Raw genomic sequence first — 20,341 nt, 5'->3', positions numbered from 1 at the left:
TTTATTTTTATTTTTTATTATTTTTTGTGGTACTGGGGTTCCTGGAAGCCCTTTATTTGGAAACAGGGTCTAAGTTCTGAGAGCCTCACTAAGTAGCTGAGGCTGGCTTCGAACCTGTGCGATCCTCCTACCTCAGCCTCCCAAGCGCGGGTATTACAAGCGTACGCCACCATGCCCGGCTATTGTGATTTTTTTTTTAAGGCATTAGTTCTCCAGTGTGTAGTTTCCGTATAGTTTTTGTCTTCATTTTGGAGCTTCTGTAGATAATCATTCCGAGGCATGAATGTATTTACAGGCTCTGCGCTTCTTGTAGATGCTTTGGCATTTTTTACATATTCAGATAAACTGCTGATCAAAAATGAGTTGGCCCGGGGCTGCTCGCTTGTATTTCCAGTACTTGGGAGGTCGAGACAGGATCGCAGGTTCTCGGCCAGCCTCACCTACTTAAGCCATGTTTCAAAATAAATGGTACAAACTAGGGCTGGTGCTGTAGCTCAAAGGTAGAATGCTTGTGGGTTCAATCACCAGTTTCACACAAAAAAAGTTTACATAGTAGGCTTAAAGAAATGAGAGACGACAGGGTGAGAAACTTGTCACATGATTTTAAACTGAGTTTCTTGTTTCTTTTAAGGCCTGCTGGGAACAGGACTTCTAAAAGGCAAATATGTCTGGAAGGTACGCTTTTTAAAATACATATTCTACCCTCAAATGAACCTTGATGCAAGCGAAATTTAGGTGCTTGGGATAAGTAACTTTCACATGTGAGTCGTTAAAAGTAAAACCATACTGGTTTATGAAGAGAATTGTGATCTTTTTACAGCTTGTGATTAATTTGATACATTTCTTTTGTGTTTTAGATTGTGGTGCAAGGCCACTTTTGCTGGCTATAAGCGTGGTCTCCGGAACCAAAGGGAGCACACAGCTCTTCTTAAAATTGAAGGTGTTTATGCCCGAGATGAAACTGAATTCTACTTGGGCAAGAGGTGTGCTTATGTGTACAAAGCAAAAAAGTAAGTTTATAATATGTTTGTGGGCCTTTTTTACCTGATATCTGCCTCATTTTTTCTGTTGAAGGGATAAACAGAAGATGTTGAAGGGATAAACAGAAGATGTTGGTAAAGAAATTGGTACTCTGTTGTGACTTCTGTTTGGGGTCTTAAGTTCGTGGAGAATTGTAGAAGGTGGTTGACTTTTTTTTTTTAACGGGTTTGGGGGAAGGAACCCAGGGGCATTCGACCTCCGAGCTACACCCCCTGCTCTATTTTTTTAAATTCTTTTCTTTTGGAACGACCTCACTAAGTACCTGAGGCTGTCTGCAAACCAGGATCTTCCAGTCTTAGCCTCCGCCAATGCTGGGATTGCAAACCTGCGCAACCACGCCCGGCAGGTGGTTGACATTTATGGTTGGTGTTGGACTTGAGTACCTTCAACACTTAGAAAAATTGCATTTGCATTTTTGTATATTTCAAGAAGTCCTTAAAGGCCTAGTAAATCTTCTTAATCATTTATACAGTATGCTTTATGTACCAAAATTATTTTGTTCTTCTGTTTTCCATATGTTATGCCTCTAAGATATATTCCTCTTTTTGGGGGGGTGGTACTGGGGATAGAACCCTTCTACCTCCACGGTACACTCTCAGACCTATTTTATATTTTATTTGGAAACAGGGTCTCTTAAGCCAGCAAGGCTGGCTTTGAACCTGCTCGATCCTCCTGTCTCTGCCTCCCAAGCACGGGGATTAGAATTCTGTGCCACCACACCCGGCTCCCTCTTTCTTTCTTGTGCTAGGTGTTGTACCGAGGTCCTTGCCTGTGTCGCTGAACTATTATACCCCCATCCCAGACAGTGTGTTTGTTGTACTCTACCTCTGAGCAACACTCCCAGCTCAGTTTCATTTTGAAAAGTCTTGCTAGTTGCAGAGGCTGGCTTTGAGCCTGTGATACTACTGTCTCAGCCTTCCAAGTACTGGGCTTTTTTGGATGGTATTGGAGGTTGATCCCAGGGGCATTCTATACACTCCCTGTCCTATTTTATTTTAGTTTTGTATTTGTTTTTATGTTGTACTGGTGATTGAGCCCTGGAGCATTCTACTTTGCTACATCCCAGGCTTCTTTTATTTATTTTGAAACAGGGTTTTACTACGTTTTAGAGGGCCTCACAAGTTGTTGAGGCTGGCTGTGAACCTGTGATCCTCCTGTTCAGCCTTCCAAGTACTGGGATTACAACTTCACCTGACTTTTTTTTTGAAACAGGGTCTCTTAAGCCAGTGCGGCCCAACAGGCATGCGCTACCATGCCCAGCACTTTATTTTTATTTTGAAACAGGGTCCTGCTGGGCTGATGAGAGTCTCAATACTTGCTGAGGTGGTCCTTGAACCTGTGACCCTCTTGTCTCAGGATCTCAAATACTGGGATTATAAGGATGCAGCATCATGCCTGGATTAATCTTGCATTGACCCACTTCGGACCAAATAAAATCTGTGGGGACTCTGGCACAGTATCACTAGACCTAATAATCCCAGTATTTGAGAAAGGAGAATTACAGGTTTGAGGTCAGCCTCAGCAACTTGGCAATACCCTGTTTCAAAATTAAATAAATACAAAGAGCTGGGTGTGTGACCTGCAGATATAACAGTCCTGAGTTTAATCCCCATCAGTACAAGTCAGAGGGTAGTAAACAGAAGGTTTTTAAATTTTATTTTACATTGCTGGGTTTGAAGTCGTCATGCTGTTCTCTTTGATGAAGGTGCATGGTGTACAGTGGGTACATACTATGTTGAATTAATGGTGTTCCAGACATTTTAAGTGGTAATCAGGTTCATGGTGACTAGAGGTCAACCTTGAATTTGACTGAAGCAGAAGCCAAGCGTGGTACCATGGGCTTGTAATGCCAGTACTTGGGAGGCTGAGACAGAAGGACTGCGCAGGTTCAAAGCCAGCCTCAACTAGCTACTTATTGAAGCTCAGCAAATCAGTGAGACCCTGTTTCCGAATATAAAATTGGTCTGGGAATGTAGCCTGGAGGTACAAAGCCCCTGGGTTCCAGCTCCAGTACCACAAAAAATACACTGAAACAGGAGGATTACAGGTATACCGCCAGCCTTAGCAACAGAAAAGAATACAGATCAAGTTGTGTGTAGGTTACTGAGTGGTTTGTATTATTCAGTAAAAGCCAGCCATTGAGGTCCTATGAGAACTCTGTATTTTTTTCCAACTAGTGTTCACCCCTTGGTATCGGTCACCCCAAGTCAGATATACTTTCCTGTTGGGTTTTTAAATTTTATTTTACATTGCTGGGTTTGAAGTCGTCATGCTGTTCTCTTTGCTTGGTGAAGGTGCATGGTGTGCAGTAGGTACATACTGTGTTGAATTAATGCTGTTCCAGACATTTTAAGTGGTAATCAGGTTCATGGTGACTAGAGGTCAACCTTGAATTTGAATTAGACTTCATTGGTTGCCTGGGTTCTGATCCCTTTTTATATCTCTTAAAATCAGCAACACAGTGACTCCAGGTGGCAAGCCAAACAAAACCAGAGTAATCTGGGGAAAGGTAACTCGCGCCCACGGAAACAGCGGCATGGTTCGGGCCAAATTCCGAAGCAACCTTCCTGCTAAGGCCATTGGACACAGAATTCGTGTGGTAAGTACAGTTATTAGCAAAATGGCTTTTGTTGAGCTGAAGGGATTGTACTGTGGTTGTAAAATGAAACCAATAGGTTATGCTACAAAATCCGTGGCTGTTGTGTAAATATGTGTATTAATCTAATGTTTGGCAGACTAAAGGTGAAAACAAAATGTTAAAATGAATTGTACCTAATTTTAGATATTTATTTTGATGCAGGGGATTGAACCCCAGGGACATTCTAACTCTGAACTATACCATAAGGCCCCCCCCACACACACATTTATTTATTTGTGGTACTGGGAGTGAAACCCAGGGGCTTTTCTACCTCCAGGCTGTACTCCCAGAGATATTTTTATACTTTATTTGGAAACAGGGTCTCAGTAAGTTGCTGAGAGGCTCATTGAGTAGCTGAGGCTGGCTTTGAACCTGTGCAATCCTCCTGTTTTAGCACTGGGATTACAAACATGCACCACCACACCCGGCTTAGTCTTTATTTTTTAAATAGGGTCTCAGTTGCAAAGGGCCTAGCTAAGTAGCTGAGGCTGTCCGTGAGATCCTCCATTTTCTGCCTCCCGAATGCTGAGATTACAAGCATGTGCCACCATGCCTAAATTATTCTTTATTCTCACTAAGTAGCTGAGACTGTCTTCCAACTGTGATCTTCCTGTCTCGGCCTCTTAAATGCTGAGATTACAAGGGTGCTCCACCACACCCAGCTGAGTGTCAGTCTTCTTAAAACAAGTGTTATTAACTTTATTTTTGTACATAGAATAATAGATGCTCATGTTCCTAAGGGTCAGAATTTTAGTTAATGAATTCGAGATCCTGAGATGGTTTTTCTCAGGTAACACTGGATAACCAGTTGTGGTAGTACATACCTGTACATCCAGTACTTGGGAGTCTAAGACAGGAGGATCAGAGGTTCACTGCCACCCTCAGAAACTTTGTCCCTGTTTCAAAATAAAAACAGAATTGCGAGCTGGCCATGGTGGTGCACACTTGTAATCCCAGAGGCTGAGACTGGAGGATTGCCTCAGCTACTTAGTGAGGGAGGCCCTTTGCAATTCAATGAGACCGGAGGATCTGAGGTTCGCAGCCAGCCTCAGCTATTTAGTGAGGCCCTCTGCAACTTAATGAGACTTTGTTTGAAAATGAAAAATAGGGCAGCTGGAGTGTGGCTTCTAGGTAGAATGCCCCAAGTTCTATCTCCAGTTCCATCCCCAATACCACAAAAAGAATAAAAAGATGAGTGGGGGAGTAATGGGAGAGAATGTTTATCTCCATTGTGGTAATTGGTAACACTTGTAAATTTGTTTATAACTCACCCAATGTTTCTGTGTTCTTTTTCTCCTCAGATGCTGTACCCCTCAAGGATTTAATGGAAAATTAATAAAAATTGATTTGTGCTCTTGTATTTTTTTATTTAGAGATTTAATTTATTGTGCAAGATTGAGTTGTTATGTGCTTAAGATGGTGGAAGTCATCCAGCATTCCCTTGCCCCCTTAATGGGGATTGAACCCAGGAGTGCCATCTATCTCCGAGCTACACCCCTGTCCTGTTTCTTTTTGTTGTTGTTTTGTTTTATTGCAGTACTGGGGATTGCAATCCTCCTGTCTCATCAAGGACTGGGATTACAAGCGTGTACCACCATACCCACTGTCTAGCAGTTATGTAATGGACCTTTTAGGGTACTTACAGAGAAATAGAAAGTAATGGATTTTATTAGGGGTATCTTAAGGGTAAAGGTATATTTGAGAGTTTAAATATGCTTTGAGGAAAGTAAGAAAGTGACATTCAGGTGAAGGAAACTATTTCATAATAGCTCAGGATATAGCTTACTGTTAAAGCACACACATGTATGATGTCCTGGTATCAGTTCTCAGTACTGCAAAGAAGAAAAGTATTTTATGAGCCTCACTTGTTGGTGCAGGCTCCTAGTCACAGTGCTTGGAAGGCTAAGACATGAGGATCACAGGTTTGAGGATAGCCTCAGCAAGTGTTAAGACTTGCATCAACCTAGCAATATACTGTTTAAAAATAATGCCAGATGTGAGACAACTGTAATCTTAGGACTTGGGAGACAGGATTAGAGGTTCAAGGCCAGCCTCAGCAACCTAGTGAGACCCTGTTTCAAAAACAAAAATGGCTGAGGGTATAGCTCAGAGGTAGAATGTCTTTGGATTCAACCCCTTGTACCACCAAAAAAATGTAAGGTTGGGCTGGGGTATGTAACTTGGGAGTTAAAGGTGCCCTTGTATTCAATCTCCAGCCCCATAAAATGCAACAAGGTTGTTTTGTTGTGGCACACCATTGTAACAAGTCCCAGCACTTGAGAGGCTGAAACAAGGGTTTGGGTTTGTGTCCAGCCTCAGCTACTTAGGCCCTGTTTCAAAATAAAATGTGGCTGGAAGTATAGCTAGGAGGTCCAGTGCCCCTGAGTTCCATTCCCAGTACTGCAAAACTCTGGAGGAGCATCTGAGGACTCCACCAGCGAATCCACTATTGTCATTGGAAATCCTCCTAGCATGCTACTGCAGAAGCTGGAAGCTTGTAATGGCTTGCATTCGTAATTAGCTCCCCCCCCCCCCCAGGCGGTGGCAGGGGTGGTGGTGGTGGAACTCGGCTTTTATGCTTCCAGGCCATACTCCCAGATCTATTTTGTCCTTGGAAACAGGGTTTCCCTAAATTGTCGAGGCTGGCTTCAAACCTGTGTGATCCTAAGCCTCCCAAACTGGATTAGAAGTGTGTGCTATGCCTGGCTGATAATTAGCAATTTCTTATAACCAGATTTGAAAGCATTTTGGTTCAATTCTTGATACAGTTACCTTTTTTTTTTTTTTTTTGAGGTGGGAGGATGAGCCCAGGGGGCATTCTGGCTCTGAGCTACACCCCCAGCAGGGTCTCTAGGTTGATGTGTGTCACTATTTGCTAATGCTCTCCTCAAACCTGAGATTCTGTCTCAAGGCTGTGTGTGTGTGTGGTACTGGGGTTTCTGGAAGCCCTTTTACCTCCGGGCTACACTCCCAGACCTATTTTTTATTTGGAAACAGGGTCTCTTAAGCCAATGAGGCTGACTACGAACCTGTGCAATCCTCCAGGCAATGTGTGCCACCTTGCCCAGCTTTCAAGCCTTTTAAATACTGGGATTACAAACTCCACCACCATACCCAGCTTTTGGATTTTCACTTTGAAACAGTCTCACTAGGTTTATGAGAGCCTCCCCTTGCTGAGACCTGTAATCTATCTCATCCTTCCAAGTGTTGAGATTACGGGTGTGTGCCACCGTGCCCAGGGAAGAATGACTTCTCAATTGTAAGATGGTAATAAACATCACAACTTTGATTTACCCCACCAACAACTTGTAATGGAGGATTTCCCCCTCCTACATTTCCTAGTAATTTACAATCTTTACTTTGTTGAAGGAGGCTTGGTTCCCAGAACAGGAAACAGGCCAGAATGGGATAAAGTGGGTCTTTATTCACTAGTGTGGCTCAGTGAGCAAAGCTTTGACTCTGAATGCAGAACATGCAACTTTTGCTTGTTTTTTGTTTTGTTTGTTTTTTGTAGTACAGGGGATGGAACCCAGGGGCATTCTGCCTCCACACTACACCCCCAGACCTATTTTTTTTCTTATAATTTCTAAACAGTCTCACTGAATTTGCAAATGACCTAAGTAGCTGAGGCTTGTAGAGAACCTGCAATCCTCCTGTCTCAGCCTCCCGAATACTGGGATTACAAGCAAGTTATTTTCCTTTGGTACTGAGGATGGAACCCAGGGGCATTCTACCAAACAACATCCACAGCACCCCACCCCCAATTTTTTCATTATTCTTGACCGACCTTACTGAGTTGCAAAGGGCCTCACTAAGTAGCTGAGGCTGTCCTTGAACTCTGATCCTCCTGTCTCAACCTCCCAAATGCTGGGATTACAAGATTTCAGTGCCGCCCTGGCTTGCAAATTCTCTTGCGCATTTGCTGGGTTTTCAGAAGGGAGGGTAAGTGTGAGGTTCGTCTAGCAGAAGCAGGATGCAGAAGTGGAACAGCAGTTCGTCTGTACATTGTTTCCCTTTGGTAGTTACACAAGTCATCTTAGAGTATGTGTGGGGTCCGTCTTATTTCCCCCTTTAAAGATTTCTCAACATGTTTGAGAAGTCCTCTAGGTTATTTTCACTCAGAGCCATAAGGGTGGCATATGGGTGTGAGTTTTTTAACTATTGAGGTTTTTGTTACTTGGAGTAACACCCTAATATACAGTATGAGGCAGGCATCAGGTCAGGATATAACCTCCCATTACTGCCATTAAGGAGGCTAAGACTGAGGCCAATAAAGTTCCAATTTCTAAACCCTTTTTGGAGCACATTGCTAAGAGAATTGTCAACTCCAGAGTTTTCTGCCAATTTTTTAGCCAGGGTGGTTAATCCCTTTAAGGCTCAAGGAATTATTCCATCAGTGGCAGAGTTACTTGGTATAAATGACAGCACTGACCCCCTCCCCCAGCATTACACAAACACGTGTGTGTGTTGCCAGTAACATCTAAAGCTAGCCAGTGTGATTAGCCATTGTTCCTGACATGAATCAAAATAACAGGGCTACTAGTTTTGGTCACATTATGGTTTGTACAGTAAGATTGCAGAGGGTAGCTGCAGCAACTATAATAATCCTCCCGATAGGACAGGAGCAGCCAACTGTTAATTCATCCTAGCAAAGCAAATTCAAATTGGGTGGAAACCTACATGTTAAAACCATGAATTCCACTAATAAAGTCAATCCTAGAGCTGGACATGGTGACACATACTTGTAATCCTAGTACTTGAGAGGCTGAGACAGGAGGATCGCAGATTTGTGGCCAGCATCAGCTCCTTAATGAGGCCCTCTGCAACTTAGTGAGATCCTATTTCAAAAAAGAATAAAGGTGGACACCGGGCATAGTAGCACCACGCATGCTTGTAATCTCAGTGCTTGGGAGCTGAGACAGGAAGATCACACAGGTTCAAAGCCAACCTCAGCTACCTAGGCTCTCAGCAGCTTAGTGAGACTCTGTTTCCAAAGTATAAAATAGGTCTAGGAGTATAGTCCAGAGGTAGAAAAGTCCCTGGTTTCCACCCCCCCCCCCCCAGTACCACCAAGAAAAAAAAAGAATAAGCTGGGCATGGTGGCTTACACTTGTAATTTCAGTACTTGGGAGGCTAGAACAGGAGAATCACAAGTTCACAGCCCAGCCTCAGGTACTTAGGCTCTCTGCAACTTAGACCCTGTTTCAAAAATTAAAGAATAAGCCAGGTACACTTGTGATGCCAGCATTCAGGAAGCTGAGACCGGAGGATCACGATTTACAGACAGTCTCAGCTACCTATGCCCTTTGCAACTCAGTGAGACCCTGTTTCAAAATAAAGAATAGCTGGGCGTGGTGGCGCATGATTGTAATCCCAACATTTAGGAGGCTGAGACTGGAGGATTGCAGTTCGTGGAGAGCCTCAGCTACTTAGGCCCTCTGCAACTCAGTGAGACCCAGTTTCAAAATAAAGAATAAAAAATAGGGCAGAGGGTGTAGCTCAGAGGTCAAATGCCCCTGGGTTCCATCCCCATACCCGCAAAAAAAAAAAAAAAAAAAAAAAAAAAAAAAGAATAAAAAGTAGGGCTGAGGGTGTAGCTTGGAAGTTGAATAACCCTGGGCTCAACTCCCAGTACTGCAAAAAATAAAAGTAGTCTGGGAGTGTACCTTGCAGGTAGAATGGCCTGTGTTCAATCCCTAGTACCTCAAAAAATAAGAAGAAAGAAAGAGAGGAAAAAGAAAAATAAAGGAGCCAGCCTAGCATGGTGGTACACGTTTGTAATCCCAGCATTTGGGAGGCTGAGATAGGATCACAATTCATAGACAGCCTCAGCTACTTAGTGAGGCCCTTTGCTCTTACGGTTTGGGAATGTTATGATTTTGGGGAAACTGTCCCCGGAGACCCCTGTTAGGGTCCCGGACACGATTTTCGTCAAACCACAACAAACCCAAAAAACAGAAGAAAAGAAAAAAACAGAAAAAAGTGTGGTTCTTGTCCTTGGCTAAGGGTAAATACACATTAGCCTGGACTCTTGCTGAAGATTTAAAGAGTTTATTAAAAAGATAGAAATACAGAAGATAGTTACAGCCCCATACCAGAATGGCATGGGGGTGGTTCAAATGAATGCCCCACTAAAGATACAACATGTGGACCGGACTTTTTATACCCATGACCTCCATCTTGTTCATGTAATTCTGACTTAGTAAATATCCCTGTAAGGTCCTCCCCCAGCAAGGTGTGGCAAGGTGTCTCCTTTCACGAAGGTCGACCCCTCCTCCCATCCTAGCTAGATTATCCAATTATTATGGAAACCTGTCTTTAGAATGAAGATGAGGAAGTCCTAGTTCCCCTCTCCTATAGACTTGCTAATTACCTTTAGCTAGGTTAATTTACATTGGAATTAATTGCCTGCTTCTAGGCAGAAACCAAGTCCTTTCATAGATTTGCCCCTCACCCTATTTTGGAATATATTAATAATCATAGCTTTCTCAAGTACATTTGCAACTCAGTGAGACCCTGTTTCAAAATAAAGAATAAAAAATAGGGTTGGAATTTCCGGGAAGATGGCGGCCGCAGCAACAATAGCTGGCAGCGGCCAAATAGGACAGGTATTCCTCTGAGAAACCCCGGACATCAGATTTTGGTTTAATATCTGATTGGGACAATATATAGAGACATTTATAGCCATGACTTCCTAACTAAAATATAAGGAAGAAGAGACGAACCAAGATGGTGGACATGGTGGTGGCAGCGGTGGCCAGTATTTGGTAGAGGTAGATAAAACCAATCCAACCTGCCTTGAACTGTTGGAGAAATCTCACCCCCCAAAAGATTGCTCCTGTCCCACATGCTCAGGAATTCTGGACAACATACTATGTAAGAAAAATGCTCCGGAGGAAGGCCAAGAGGCAGTGGCAACAACTTTTTGTGGCAGTGCCACAAAAAGGCAATCCCATTATCGGGGAGAAGCAGGTAGATTCATTCTAATCCATCCTGAACTTTTGAGGAAATCTTCCCCCAAAGGAGTCTGCACCTGCCCCACATGCTTAGGAACTCTGGACAACATACTGTGTAAGAAAAAAGTTCGGGGCACATCAGATGGAGCCCTGCACAGTCGGGTCAGCCGGTGCCTCGTGTCCTGAAGCCAAGGGTGCTCCTGCCCACCGCACTCCTCTGCGCAGCGTTGGGGCTGGGTTTGCTTGGAGCAGCAAAACCCGCTCTCCATGGTGAAGCTGTGGGCCTCTGCTCTTGGTGGGGAGATAAAACACATTGTTACTAAGTACTTGGGCCCCGAACTTCTGCAAAAGACAGGTACTGTTTTCTTTTATTAAAAAAATATTGAGCCCAGCGTGGTGGCGCACGCTTGTAATCCCCGCGCTTGGGAGGCTGAGACAGGAGGATAGCGCAGCCGCGAGCGTCCTGGCTTAGGAGACCCTGTTTCCAAATAAAAATGTAAAAATAGGTCTGGGAGTGTAGCCTGAAGGTAGAAGGGCTTCCAGGAACCCCAGTACCACCACCACACACACAAAAAAATATGAGCCAAAAAAAAAAAAATGAGCCAGGCATGGTGGCACATGCTTGTAATACCCTGTGCTTGAAAGGCAGAGATAAGAGGATTGTGCAGGTTCAAAGCCAGCCTCGCTGGCTTAAGAGACCCTGTTTCCAAATAAAAAAGTATGAAAATAGGTCTGGGGGTATAGCCTGGAGGTAGAAGGGTTTCCAGGAACCCCAATTACCACACACACACACACACACACACACACACACACACACACATTGGTTATGAGTGGATCATCCTGTTAAAGTTGCCTTCTGGCTTTCAGGTTTTTAGTAAGTGGGAATAAGTGTGGAGAAATAGAAGCTCTAATACATTGTTGGTGGGATTGCAAGTTGGTGCAACCACTTTGGAGAACAGTATAAAAGATCCTTAGAAGGAAAAGAATTTACCATATGATCCAGCAATACCACCTCTGGGTATCTACCAAAAAGAATGAAAATCAAAATATCAAACTAATGCATGAGCAACCATGCTCATAGCTGCACAGTTCATCATTGCCAAACTGTGGAACCAGCCAAGATGTTCTTCAACGGATGAGTGGATTTTAAAACTATGGGATATGTACACAATGGAATTTTGCCCAGCCATAATGGAGAACAAAATTATGGCATTTACAGTGAAATGCCACAAAAAAATAAGAAATCAGATGCTTTTTTTTTTTTTTTTTAGGTCTGGGGATGGAACCCAGGGCATTCGACCTCTGAGCTACACCCCCTGCCCTATTTTTTATTCTTTATTTTGAAACCGGGTCTCACTGAGTTGCAGAGGGCCTCACTAAGTAGCTGAGGCTGGCCGCGAACCACGATCCTCCATGTCTCAGCCTCCCAAATGCTGGGATTACAAGCGTGCGCCACCACGCCCGGCAATCAGATGCTTTTTTAATGTGCAAAATATTAGGGAGAAATGGGTAACAGGAGGAATTCTAGATGAAGAAGGGACTCTATAGAGGAGCAATGAAGGTGACATATCTGAGGGGATAAGAGGGAGGGTAAAGGAAACTTTTTTTTTTTTTTTTGGTGGTACTGGGGGTGGAACCCAGAGGCTTTCTACCTTCGGGCTATACTCCCAGACCCTTTTTTTGTATTTTATTTGGAAACAGGGTCACACTAAGTTGCTGAGAGCCTCACTACTTAGCTGAGGCTAAGAAGGAAACTCTGTAAAGCACATGATGTACTTAAACATATCAAAGTCAATCAGGAAGCCAAGCTTGGGTAGGAGGGAGGGGGAGGGAAGGGGTTAGACATTGGGTAGGGGCTGATTGGGTGATGTGTGCATATATATCCCCACAAGTTTTTTTTTCCCCATTGTGATATATGACTACAATGCACCAATAAAATTTATTTTAAAAAATACACCGGGCGTGGTGGTGCATGCTTGTAATCCCCGCGCTTGGGAGGCTGAGACAGGAGGATCGCGCAGGTTCGAAGCCAGCCTCAGCTACTTAGTGAGGCTTTCAGCAACTTAGTGAGACCCTGTTTCAAAATAAAATATAAAAATAGGTCTGGGAGTATAGCCCGGAGGTAGGAAGCCTCTGGTTTCCACCCCCAGTACCACCAAAAAAAAAAAAAAAAAAATAGGGCTGGAGGTGTAGCTCGGGTTCCATCTCCAGTACCAAACACACACACAAAAGAATAAAAAAATAGAGCTGGGAGTGTAACTCAGATGTAGAATGTCCCTGGGTTCAATCCTCAGTACTGCCAAAATAAATAAATGAAATCATTCCTAGCCGGGCATGGTGGCACACGCTTGTAATCCCCGCGCTTGGGAGGCAGAGACAAGAGGATCGCGCAGGTTCGAAGCCAGCCGCGCGCGCTGGCTTAGGAGACCCTGTTTCCAATTTAAAAAATGTAAAAATAGGTCTGGGAGTGTAGCCCGGAGGTAGAAGGGCTTCCGGGAACCCCAGTACCACCAAAAAAAAAAAAAAAAAGAAAAGAAATCATTCCTAAAGCTTATATGGCATAAAAACTAAGAGTCTGACTTTGTGGCATGAGATTGACATTCCTCAACCTTCCATCATGCATGAATCAGTCTGCTTCTGGGTGTAATTGGGTAAGGGCAAGTCATCTTTCTTTAGATTAGGTCTCTAGGTTTCCTGTGAGCAGTCCAGTGAGTCATCTTTGGGCAGCTGTGATGGATCCAGGCTGCAATATCCTTGACTTTCACTGCTGCTGGGGTGGTAAAATAACAGTGAAAGGACACTCTCCATTTTGCCTCGAGGAGAGCTGATTCCAATCTTTGATCCAAACTAGATTTCCGGGCTTATAGGGATGGAATGAGGTAGTTAAATTAGCTGGTGTTCTGTCTGGTACCCATTTACGTAGGTCATGATGACCTTTTTCAGTTTCCTCATAAGCCTATGAATTTTTCCTTTTCCTATTTTACATAGCCTTCTTGGAAGCCCTTGGAGGATAGGAGAGAGTCCAGAAAACATTATCTCATAGGGAAGAATACCCTAAGATACCCTTAGGGCCTTGCTAAGTAGCAGAGGCTGTCTGTAAACCTGCAATCCTTCTGTCTCAGCCTCTCAAATGCTGGGGTTACAAGCGTGCGCCACCACACCCGGCTCTTATTCTTTATTTTTTTTTTATTTTTTTGAGAGTCTGGGGATGGAACCCAGGGGCATTTGACCTCCAAGCTACATCTCCTGCCCTATTATTTTATTCATTATGTTGAAACAGGGTCTCACTAAGTTGCAGAGGGCATAAATAGCTGAGGCTATCCACGAACTAGGATACTCTGGTCTCAGCCTCCCAAATACTGGGATTACAAGCATGCGCCACCACGCCTGGCTTCTTATTCTTTATTTTGAAACAGCGTCTCACTAGGTTGCAGAGGGCCTAAGTAGCTGAGGTTGTATGCCAAGCGCGATAGTCTGGTCTCAGCCGCCTGAATGCTGGGAATACAAGCATGTGCCACCACGCCCGGCTTCTATTTTTCACTCTTTATTTAGAAATGAGGTCTCACTAAGTTGCAGAAGGCCTCACTAAGTAGCTGAGGCTGGCCTTGAATTTGTGATCTTCCTGTCTCAGCCTCCCAAATGCTGGGATTACAAGTGTGCACCACCATGCCCTGCTATTCTCTCTCTCTCTCTCTCTCTCTCTCTCTCTCTCTCTCTCTCTCTCTCTCTCTCTCTCTCTTTGCCGTACTGGGAATGGAACCCAGGGGCATTCTACCTCTGAGCTACACCCCCAGCCTTATTTTTTATTCTTTATTTTGAAACAGGGTCTCACTGAGTTGCAAAGGGCCTCACTAAGTAGCTGAGGCTGGCCCCGAACGGCAATCCTCCTGTCTCAGCCTCCTAAATGCTGGGATTCAAGCATGTGCCACCACGCCCGGCTAGTTTCTGGTTTTAAATACTTTGTTTCAGGGTGAATTCGTTCGAACCACCCCCCATGCCACTCCTGAATGGCATTGGGCTGTAACTGTCTTCTGTATTTCTGTCTTTTTAATAAACTCCTTAAAAAATACTTTGTTTCATGGGTCACATAAAAAGACCAATTTTCCATTTCATTTTATCTGAGTGTGTGTGTGTGTTTGTGTGTGTGTGTGTGTGTGTGTGTGTGTGTGCGTTTTGCTAGGGATGAAACACCAGTGGCATCTACCTTTGTGTTACCTTCCCAGCCCTATTTTATTTATCTGGAAAAAGTTTCTCACAAAGTTGCTGAGAGCCTTGCTACCATTGCTGAGGCTGGCTTCAAACCTGAGATGTGCCTGTCTCAGCTTTCCAAGTACTAACAGGCGTGCGCCACCACGAATGGCCAATTTTGAATTTTTAATAGTTCTGTGTGGCCGAGTTTCCTTAGCGGCCGGGATCACCCATTTCTTCAGCTAGTGCAGTTGTTAATTCTTGGCTAGACGGAAGCTAACATATGAAGTTGAGTAAAATAGTAAAGAACACAACTGAATTTATAGGAAATAGGTTGTTAGGAAATGGGACTAAAATTGGTAACACAGGATTAGAAGTAAAAATGTATTCCACTCGCCTTTTAGATAGAGCACTAGAAAAGAATTTTCTGCTGTGTCTGTGTTCATTTGAGTACCTGGCCCCAGGGATGGCAAATCTGGTGAAGGACTGAAGCGGCTCCAGTAAAGACTCCTACACACACCATCTGCCTGCCTTTAAGGCCCGCCAGCTTCACGGTTTCCACAGCCCAACCCACGTGGGCCGCTGAGCAACTTCCATTGGTCGGCCTCGCGCCCTGGGCTTGATGGATACGACCGCTGCCCCCGTCCGGCGGGTGACGCTAGCCAATCGGAAGGCCGCTTGCCCCCGCTGAGGGGGCGGGGCCAGCCGGCGGCGCGGAGGCGTCACGCACTCCATGGAAACGACGCTCGGCCGAAAATGGCGGCCGAGTGGGCTGGAGCCGCAGATTACCCCGGCCCAGGCCCGGGCCGGAGCCCGTGGCGTCGGGGAGGCTCTCTGTGGGTCCGAGGCATCCTGCTCTTGCTGGGCGGGCTCCCGGCAAGCGCCACGGCTGTTCCCGTGTCCTTGGGCAGTTCGCCTCCCTGCCGGCACCACGTCCCCTCTGACACTGAGGTAGGGTGAAGGGGGAGCCCGCGGGCCCTGGCAGGGAGCGGGGATGCGGGAGCGTCAGGCGTGGAGGGCGGTGATCCGCACAAGCTGTTCTGGAGAAAGTGAATTGGGACGGAGACCGAACGTCCGCCGGGCTGGGATCGCCCAGCTCCCCGCCCCTTGCAAAGCGGTGAGTTAGGCTCTGTGCGCCATCCCATTCCTGTGCTTAGGCGGTAGCCCGACGGCTGTGGTTTTCAAACTTGAGCGTGCAGCAGAGTCATCTGAAGCACTTGCTAAAACACAGACTGTTGTCCCGCGCTCCCGCCATGTGATTCACTAGGTCTGGCATGAATCCCTGGAATTGGCAGTTCAAGTTCCCAGATGGTGATAGTACTTGTCCAAGGACCACACTTGATCACTGACAGAATGATTTGAAGAGAAACTGATAGGCTACACAAAAGCTTTTGGGGGAGAGATATTGAGGGTTCTCTGGAGACAAAATTAAGATTTATTTTCAAATTATTTCATCACATGGCCTGCTTTATCCCATTTTCCTGTCCTGAAAGTGCCTGCCTTCTTCCCACTCTACTCCGCCTAAATTTTTCCAGTTTCATTTCTGGCTTCCAGCCTCCGGAAACCATCCCAGGGGAATGTTCTTTCCATTTCACAGGACGTCTTATCTCTACTTTCTTCTGGCACTTAGCCCAGCACTACTCTGTGGTAATGGCTTTTTTCAGGCACGTCTTGCTTTTGTAGGGAAGTTGTAAGGTTTCTTGGAATTAGGTTTGTGTCTTACATTCACAGTATTTAGCTCAGAGGTAAGCCCACAATAATCAGCACTTCGTATGTGAGGCATGCCTACATGTTATGACTGACTTTATAATTTGACCTGTTGTCTTATCAAAAAAGGTTCACTTAGAAATTTTTTGTTCAGTCTAGATATGAAGCCCACTCAATTTTGTGGTAATTTCCAAAAATGGTATATACATGCTATTCATAAGTAAGTTTGAGGTTTGTAGCTGTATTATGGCTTTTATCATGACACTGCATTTTGTCTTAATTCATTATTTATTGATTTATGTATTTTGCGGGTCTGAGGATCGAACCCAGAGGCATTCGACCTCCGAGCTACACCCCCTGCCCTATTTTTTATTCTTTATTTTGAAACCGGGTCTCACTGAGTTGCAAAGGGGCTCACTAAGTAGCTGAGGCTGTCCGCGAACTGCAATCCTCTGGTCTCGGCTTCCCGAATGCTGGAATTACAAGTGTGCGCCAACGCGCCCGGCTTCTTAATTCATTTTTTAAAAAAAATCCGTACAAAGGAGGTAGAATGCCCCTGGGTTCCATCCCCAGTACCAAAAAAAAAAAAAAAGAAAAAAGAAAAAAAAAAGCTGGATGTGGTGGTGCACACCTGTAATCCACATTCAGCATTCAGGAGGCTGAGACTGGAGGATCAAGGTTAGCGGATAGCCTCAGCTACTCTGCAATTTAGTGAGACCCTGTTTCAAAATAAAGAATAAAAAATAGGGCAGGGGATGTAGCTCAGAGGTCAAATGCCTCTGGGTTCCATCCCCAGACACACACACACACACACACACACACACACACACACACACACAAATCCTCACAAAGCCGGTGGTGGTGGCTCATGCTTGTAATCCCAGCACTTGGGAGGCAGCAGTATTGTGGTTCTCAGTAAGTCTCACCTACTACTTAGGCCCTTTGCAACTCAGTGAGACCCTGTTTGAAAATAATGAATAAAAAAAAAAGGGCAGCGGGTGGGGGGTGGCAGTGTAGCTTGGAGATAGAATGCCCTGGGTTCTATCTCTAGTACTGCAAAAAAAAAAAAAAAAAAAAAAAAAAAAAAAAAAATCCCCACAAAACTCTGCGTTTAGTCTTCTCTTTGAATTTGTATTAAAACAAGAAAAAGTAGTTCAGACAACTGTAACACTTCTGTGCTGGAAATAACCTTGTTAGAGCCGGGTGTGCTGGTGCATACTTATCATCCTAGTGCTTGGGAGGTTGAGACAGGAGGATTGGGGTTAGCCGTCAGCCCCTTAGCTGCTTAGTGAGGCCATCTGCAATGTATGAGACCCTGTTTCAAAAGAAAGAATAAAAGCCAGGCATGGTGGTGCACGCTTGTAATCCCAGCGCTTGGGAGGCAGAGACAGGCACATCACAAAGGTTCAAAGTCAGCCTCAGCTACTTAGTGAGGCTCTCAGCAATTTAGTGAGACCCTGTTTCCAAATAAAATATAAAATAGGCCTGGGAGTATAGCCCAGAGGTAGAAAAAGTTGTGGTGGACTTTCCTAAATTGCTAAGGATGGCCTCAAACCTGTAATCCTCTTGTCTCAGCCTCCCAAATACTGAGATTACAAGTGTGCGCCTGGCCAACTATAACTTTTTTTTTTTTGATGGCACTGGGAATGGAACCCAGGGGCATTCAACTTTTGAGCTACACCTTCAGCCCTACTTTTTATTCTTTATTTTGAAACAGGGTCTCACTGAGTTGCAAAGGGCCTCACTAAGTAGCTGAGGCTGGCTGCAACTTCAATCTCCTGTTTCAGCCTCCCAAATGTTGAGATTACAAGCATGTGCCACCATGCCTGGCTTTTTTTTTGGGGGGGGGTAAATTTTATCTTAAGATGCCAGGCGTGGTGGTGCATGCACGCTTGTAATCCCTGCTCTTGGGAGGGTGAGACAGGAGAATCACATAGGTTTGAAGCCAGCCTCAGCTACTTAGTGAGGCTCTCAGCAACTTAGTGAGACCCTGTTTCCAAATAAAGTATAAAATAGGTCTGGGAGTATAGCCCGGAGGTAGAAAGCCTCTGGGTTCCACCCCAGTACCACAAAAAAAAAAAAAAAAAAAAAAAAAAAATCTTAAGACAATCTCACTAAGTTACCCAGGCTGTCAACTAACTTGCAATTTTCCCTCCTCAGTCTCCTGAGTATCTGGGATCAGAGTCATGTGCCATCATGGTTGTCTTAAAAGAAGAATTTTAATGGTGGATATACTGTTTTATCAATTTTGCATATTAATTTCTTTTTTTTTTTTTTGGCGGTATTGGGGATGGAACCCAGGGGCATTCTACCTCCGAGCTACACTCCCAGCCCTATTTTTTATTCTTTATTTTGATACAGGGTCTCACTGGGTTACAAAAGGCCTCACTAAGTAGCTGAGGCTGTCCATGCACTGTGATCCCCGTCTCATCCTCCCAAGTGCTGGGATTACAAGTGTGCGCCACCATCCCCAGCTTGCATATTCATTTTATTAGTGTTATTGGTTTATTGTTTAATTTATCTGAAAGATGAGTATTGAGTTTCTCTTTGCATTTTTTTTGTGATTTTAGTATTTGAAGATTAAATGATACATGTATCTTAGGCACTATGGATTATAGAACTGTTCAGAAAAGCATACAGATAAATTATAGAACTATCTAGAAATAATGTTCTAAGAGAGTGGTACTATTGAACTCAAAAGGAAGGAGAGACCTTTTTTTTGGGGGGGGGTACTGGGGATTGAACCCAGGGGCATCTACCTCTGAGCTACACCCCAGCCCTATTTTATTTTATTTTTTGTACTGGGAATGGAATCCAGAGGCATTGCAGCTCCGATCTACACCCCAGTCCTATTTTTTAGTCTTTTTATTTTACAAAACACTGTCTCACTTATTTGTGAAGGGTCTTACTAAGTAGCTGAGGCTGTCTGTGATCTGTGATTCCCGTCTCTGCCTCCTGAATGCTGGGATTTACAGCGTGTACCACCATGCCCGGCTCCAGCCTTATTTTTTATTCTTTATTTTGAAATAAATAAAGAATTGATCCTCCTGTCTCAACCTCCCAGGTACTGGGATTAAAAGTGTGCGTCCATCACGACCACCCATCACGATAGGAGGGATCATTTCAGTCCAAATTTTAGGAATATTTCAGGGTCTCATATGCCACATTCTTTCTGCTGGACAAGAAGTAGTTTTTTGTTGTTGTTTTTTTGTATTAGTGGTTGATCCCAGAGGTATTCTACCTCCAAGCTATACCTGCAGCCTGATTTTATATCTTATTTGGAAATAGGGTCTCACTAGTTTGCTGAGAGACTTGCTAAACTGCCGAGGCTAGCTTTGAACCTGCAATCCTCCCTGTCTCAGCCTTCCAAGAACTGAAATTACAAGTGGGCGCCTCCATGCCTTGCTGGCTAAGTAGTTTTAATGAAAATACAATAGTGAACTCTTTTGTGTATATGTGGTAATAGAGATTGAACCCAGGGCCATTCTACCTCTGAGCCACACCTCTAGCCCTATTTTAATTTTAATTTTGAAACCGAGTCTAAGTTGTGGAAGGCCCCACTAAGTTGCTGAGGCTGGCTGTGAACCTACAACCCTCCTGTCTCAGCCTGCCAAGTACTAGGATTATAGGTATGTGCCACAATACCCGACTTATACAAATTTTTACTGTTACTTATTTTACATATAAGAAAACTTGGTCACAGAAAAGTAGATATGAGATCAAAGAGTTAGCACATGGCAGAGCTAAGAATAAAACCCCAAGAACCTAATTCCAGAATCTGGATCTTTAACCACTGGCTTCTAGAGGGCTT

The 20,341-nt window shown here is 44.3% G+C and overlaps 2 protein-coding genes and 1 long non-coding RNA gene across 4 annotated transcripts in view; 2 read left to right on the top strand and 1 right to left on the bottom strand.

The window, feature by feature from the left end:
- The window catches only part of LOC308263049, a 448,643-nt gene that overhangs the window by 74,175 nt on the left and 354,127 nt on the right, over positions 1 to 20,341 (bottom strand). The window lies entirely within an intron of this gene.
- Positions 645 to 5,037, top strand: RPL35A (ribosomal protein L35a). Its single transcript, XM_080696865.1, has 4 exons — positions 645 to 675; positions 858 to 1,010; positions 3,496 to 3,640; positions 4,981 to 5,037. Exons 1-4 carry the CDS (start codon positions 665 to 667, stop codon positions 5,002 to 5,004), a joined length of 333 nt encoding a protein of 110 aa, XP_080552991.1. The 5' UTR covers positions 645 to 664; the 3' UTR covers positions 5,005 to 5,037.
- The window catches only part of LMLN (leishmanolysin like peptidase), a gene marked incomplete at both ends in the record, with an annotated part of 56,874 nt that continues 52,089 nt past the window's right edge, over positions 15,557 to 20,341 (top strand). Inside the window, one exon of one of the 2 annotated variants that reach the window (XM_080696227.1) lies at positions 15,557 to 15,774. In XM_080696227.1, coding sequence (XP_080552353.1) covers positions 15,580 to 15,774 — 195 coding nt within the window. The remainder of the gene's footprint in view (positions 15,775 to 20,341) is intronic. The other variant, XM_080696228.1, reaches the window with a different exon arrangement.

The sequence above is a fragment of the Muscardinus avellanarius genome, assembly GCF_963383645.1.
Source record: "Muscardinus avellanarius genome assembly, chromosome: 5".
Classification (NCBI taxonomy): domain Eukaryota; kingdom Metazoa; phylum Chordata; class Mammalia; order Rodentia; family Gliridae; genus Muscardinus; species Muscardinus avellanarius.
Note: the sequence above shows the minus strand (reverse complement) of the source record. Positions and strands in the feature narration are given on the sequence as shown.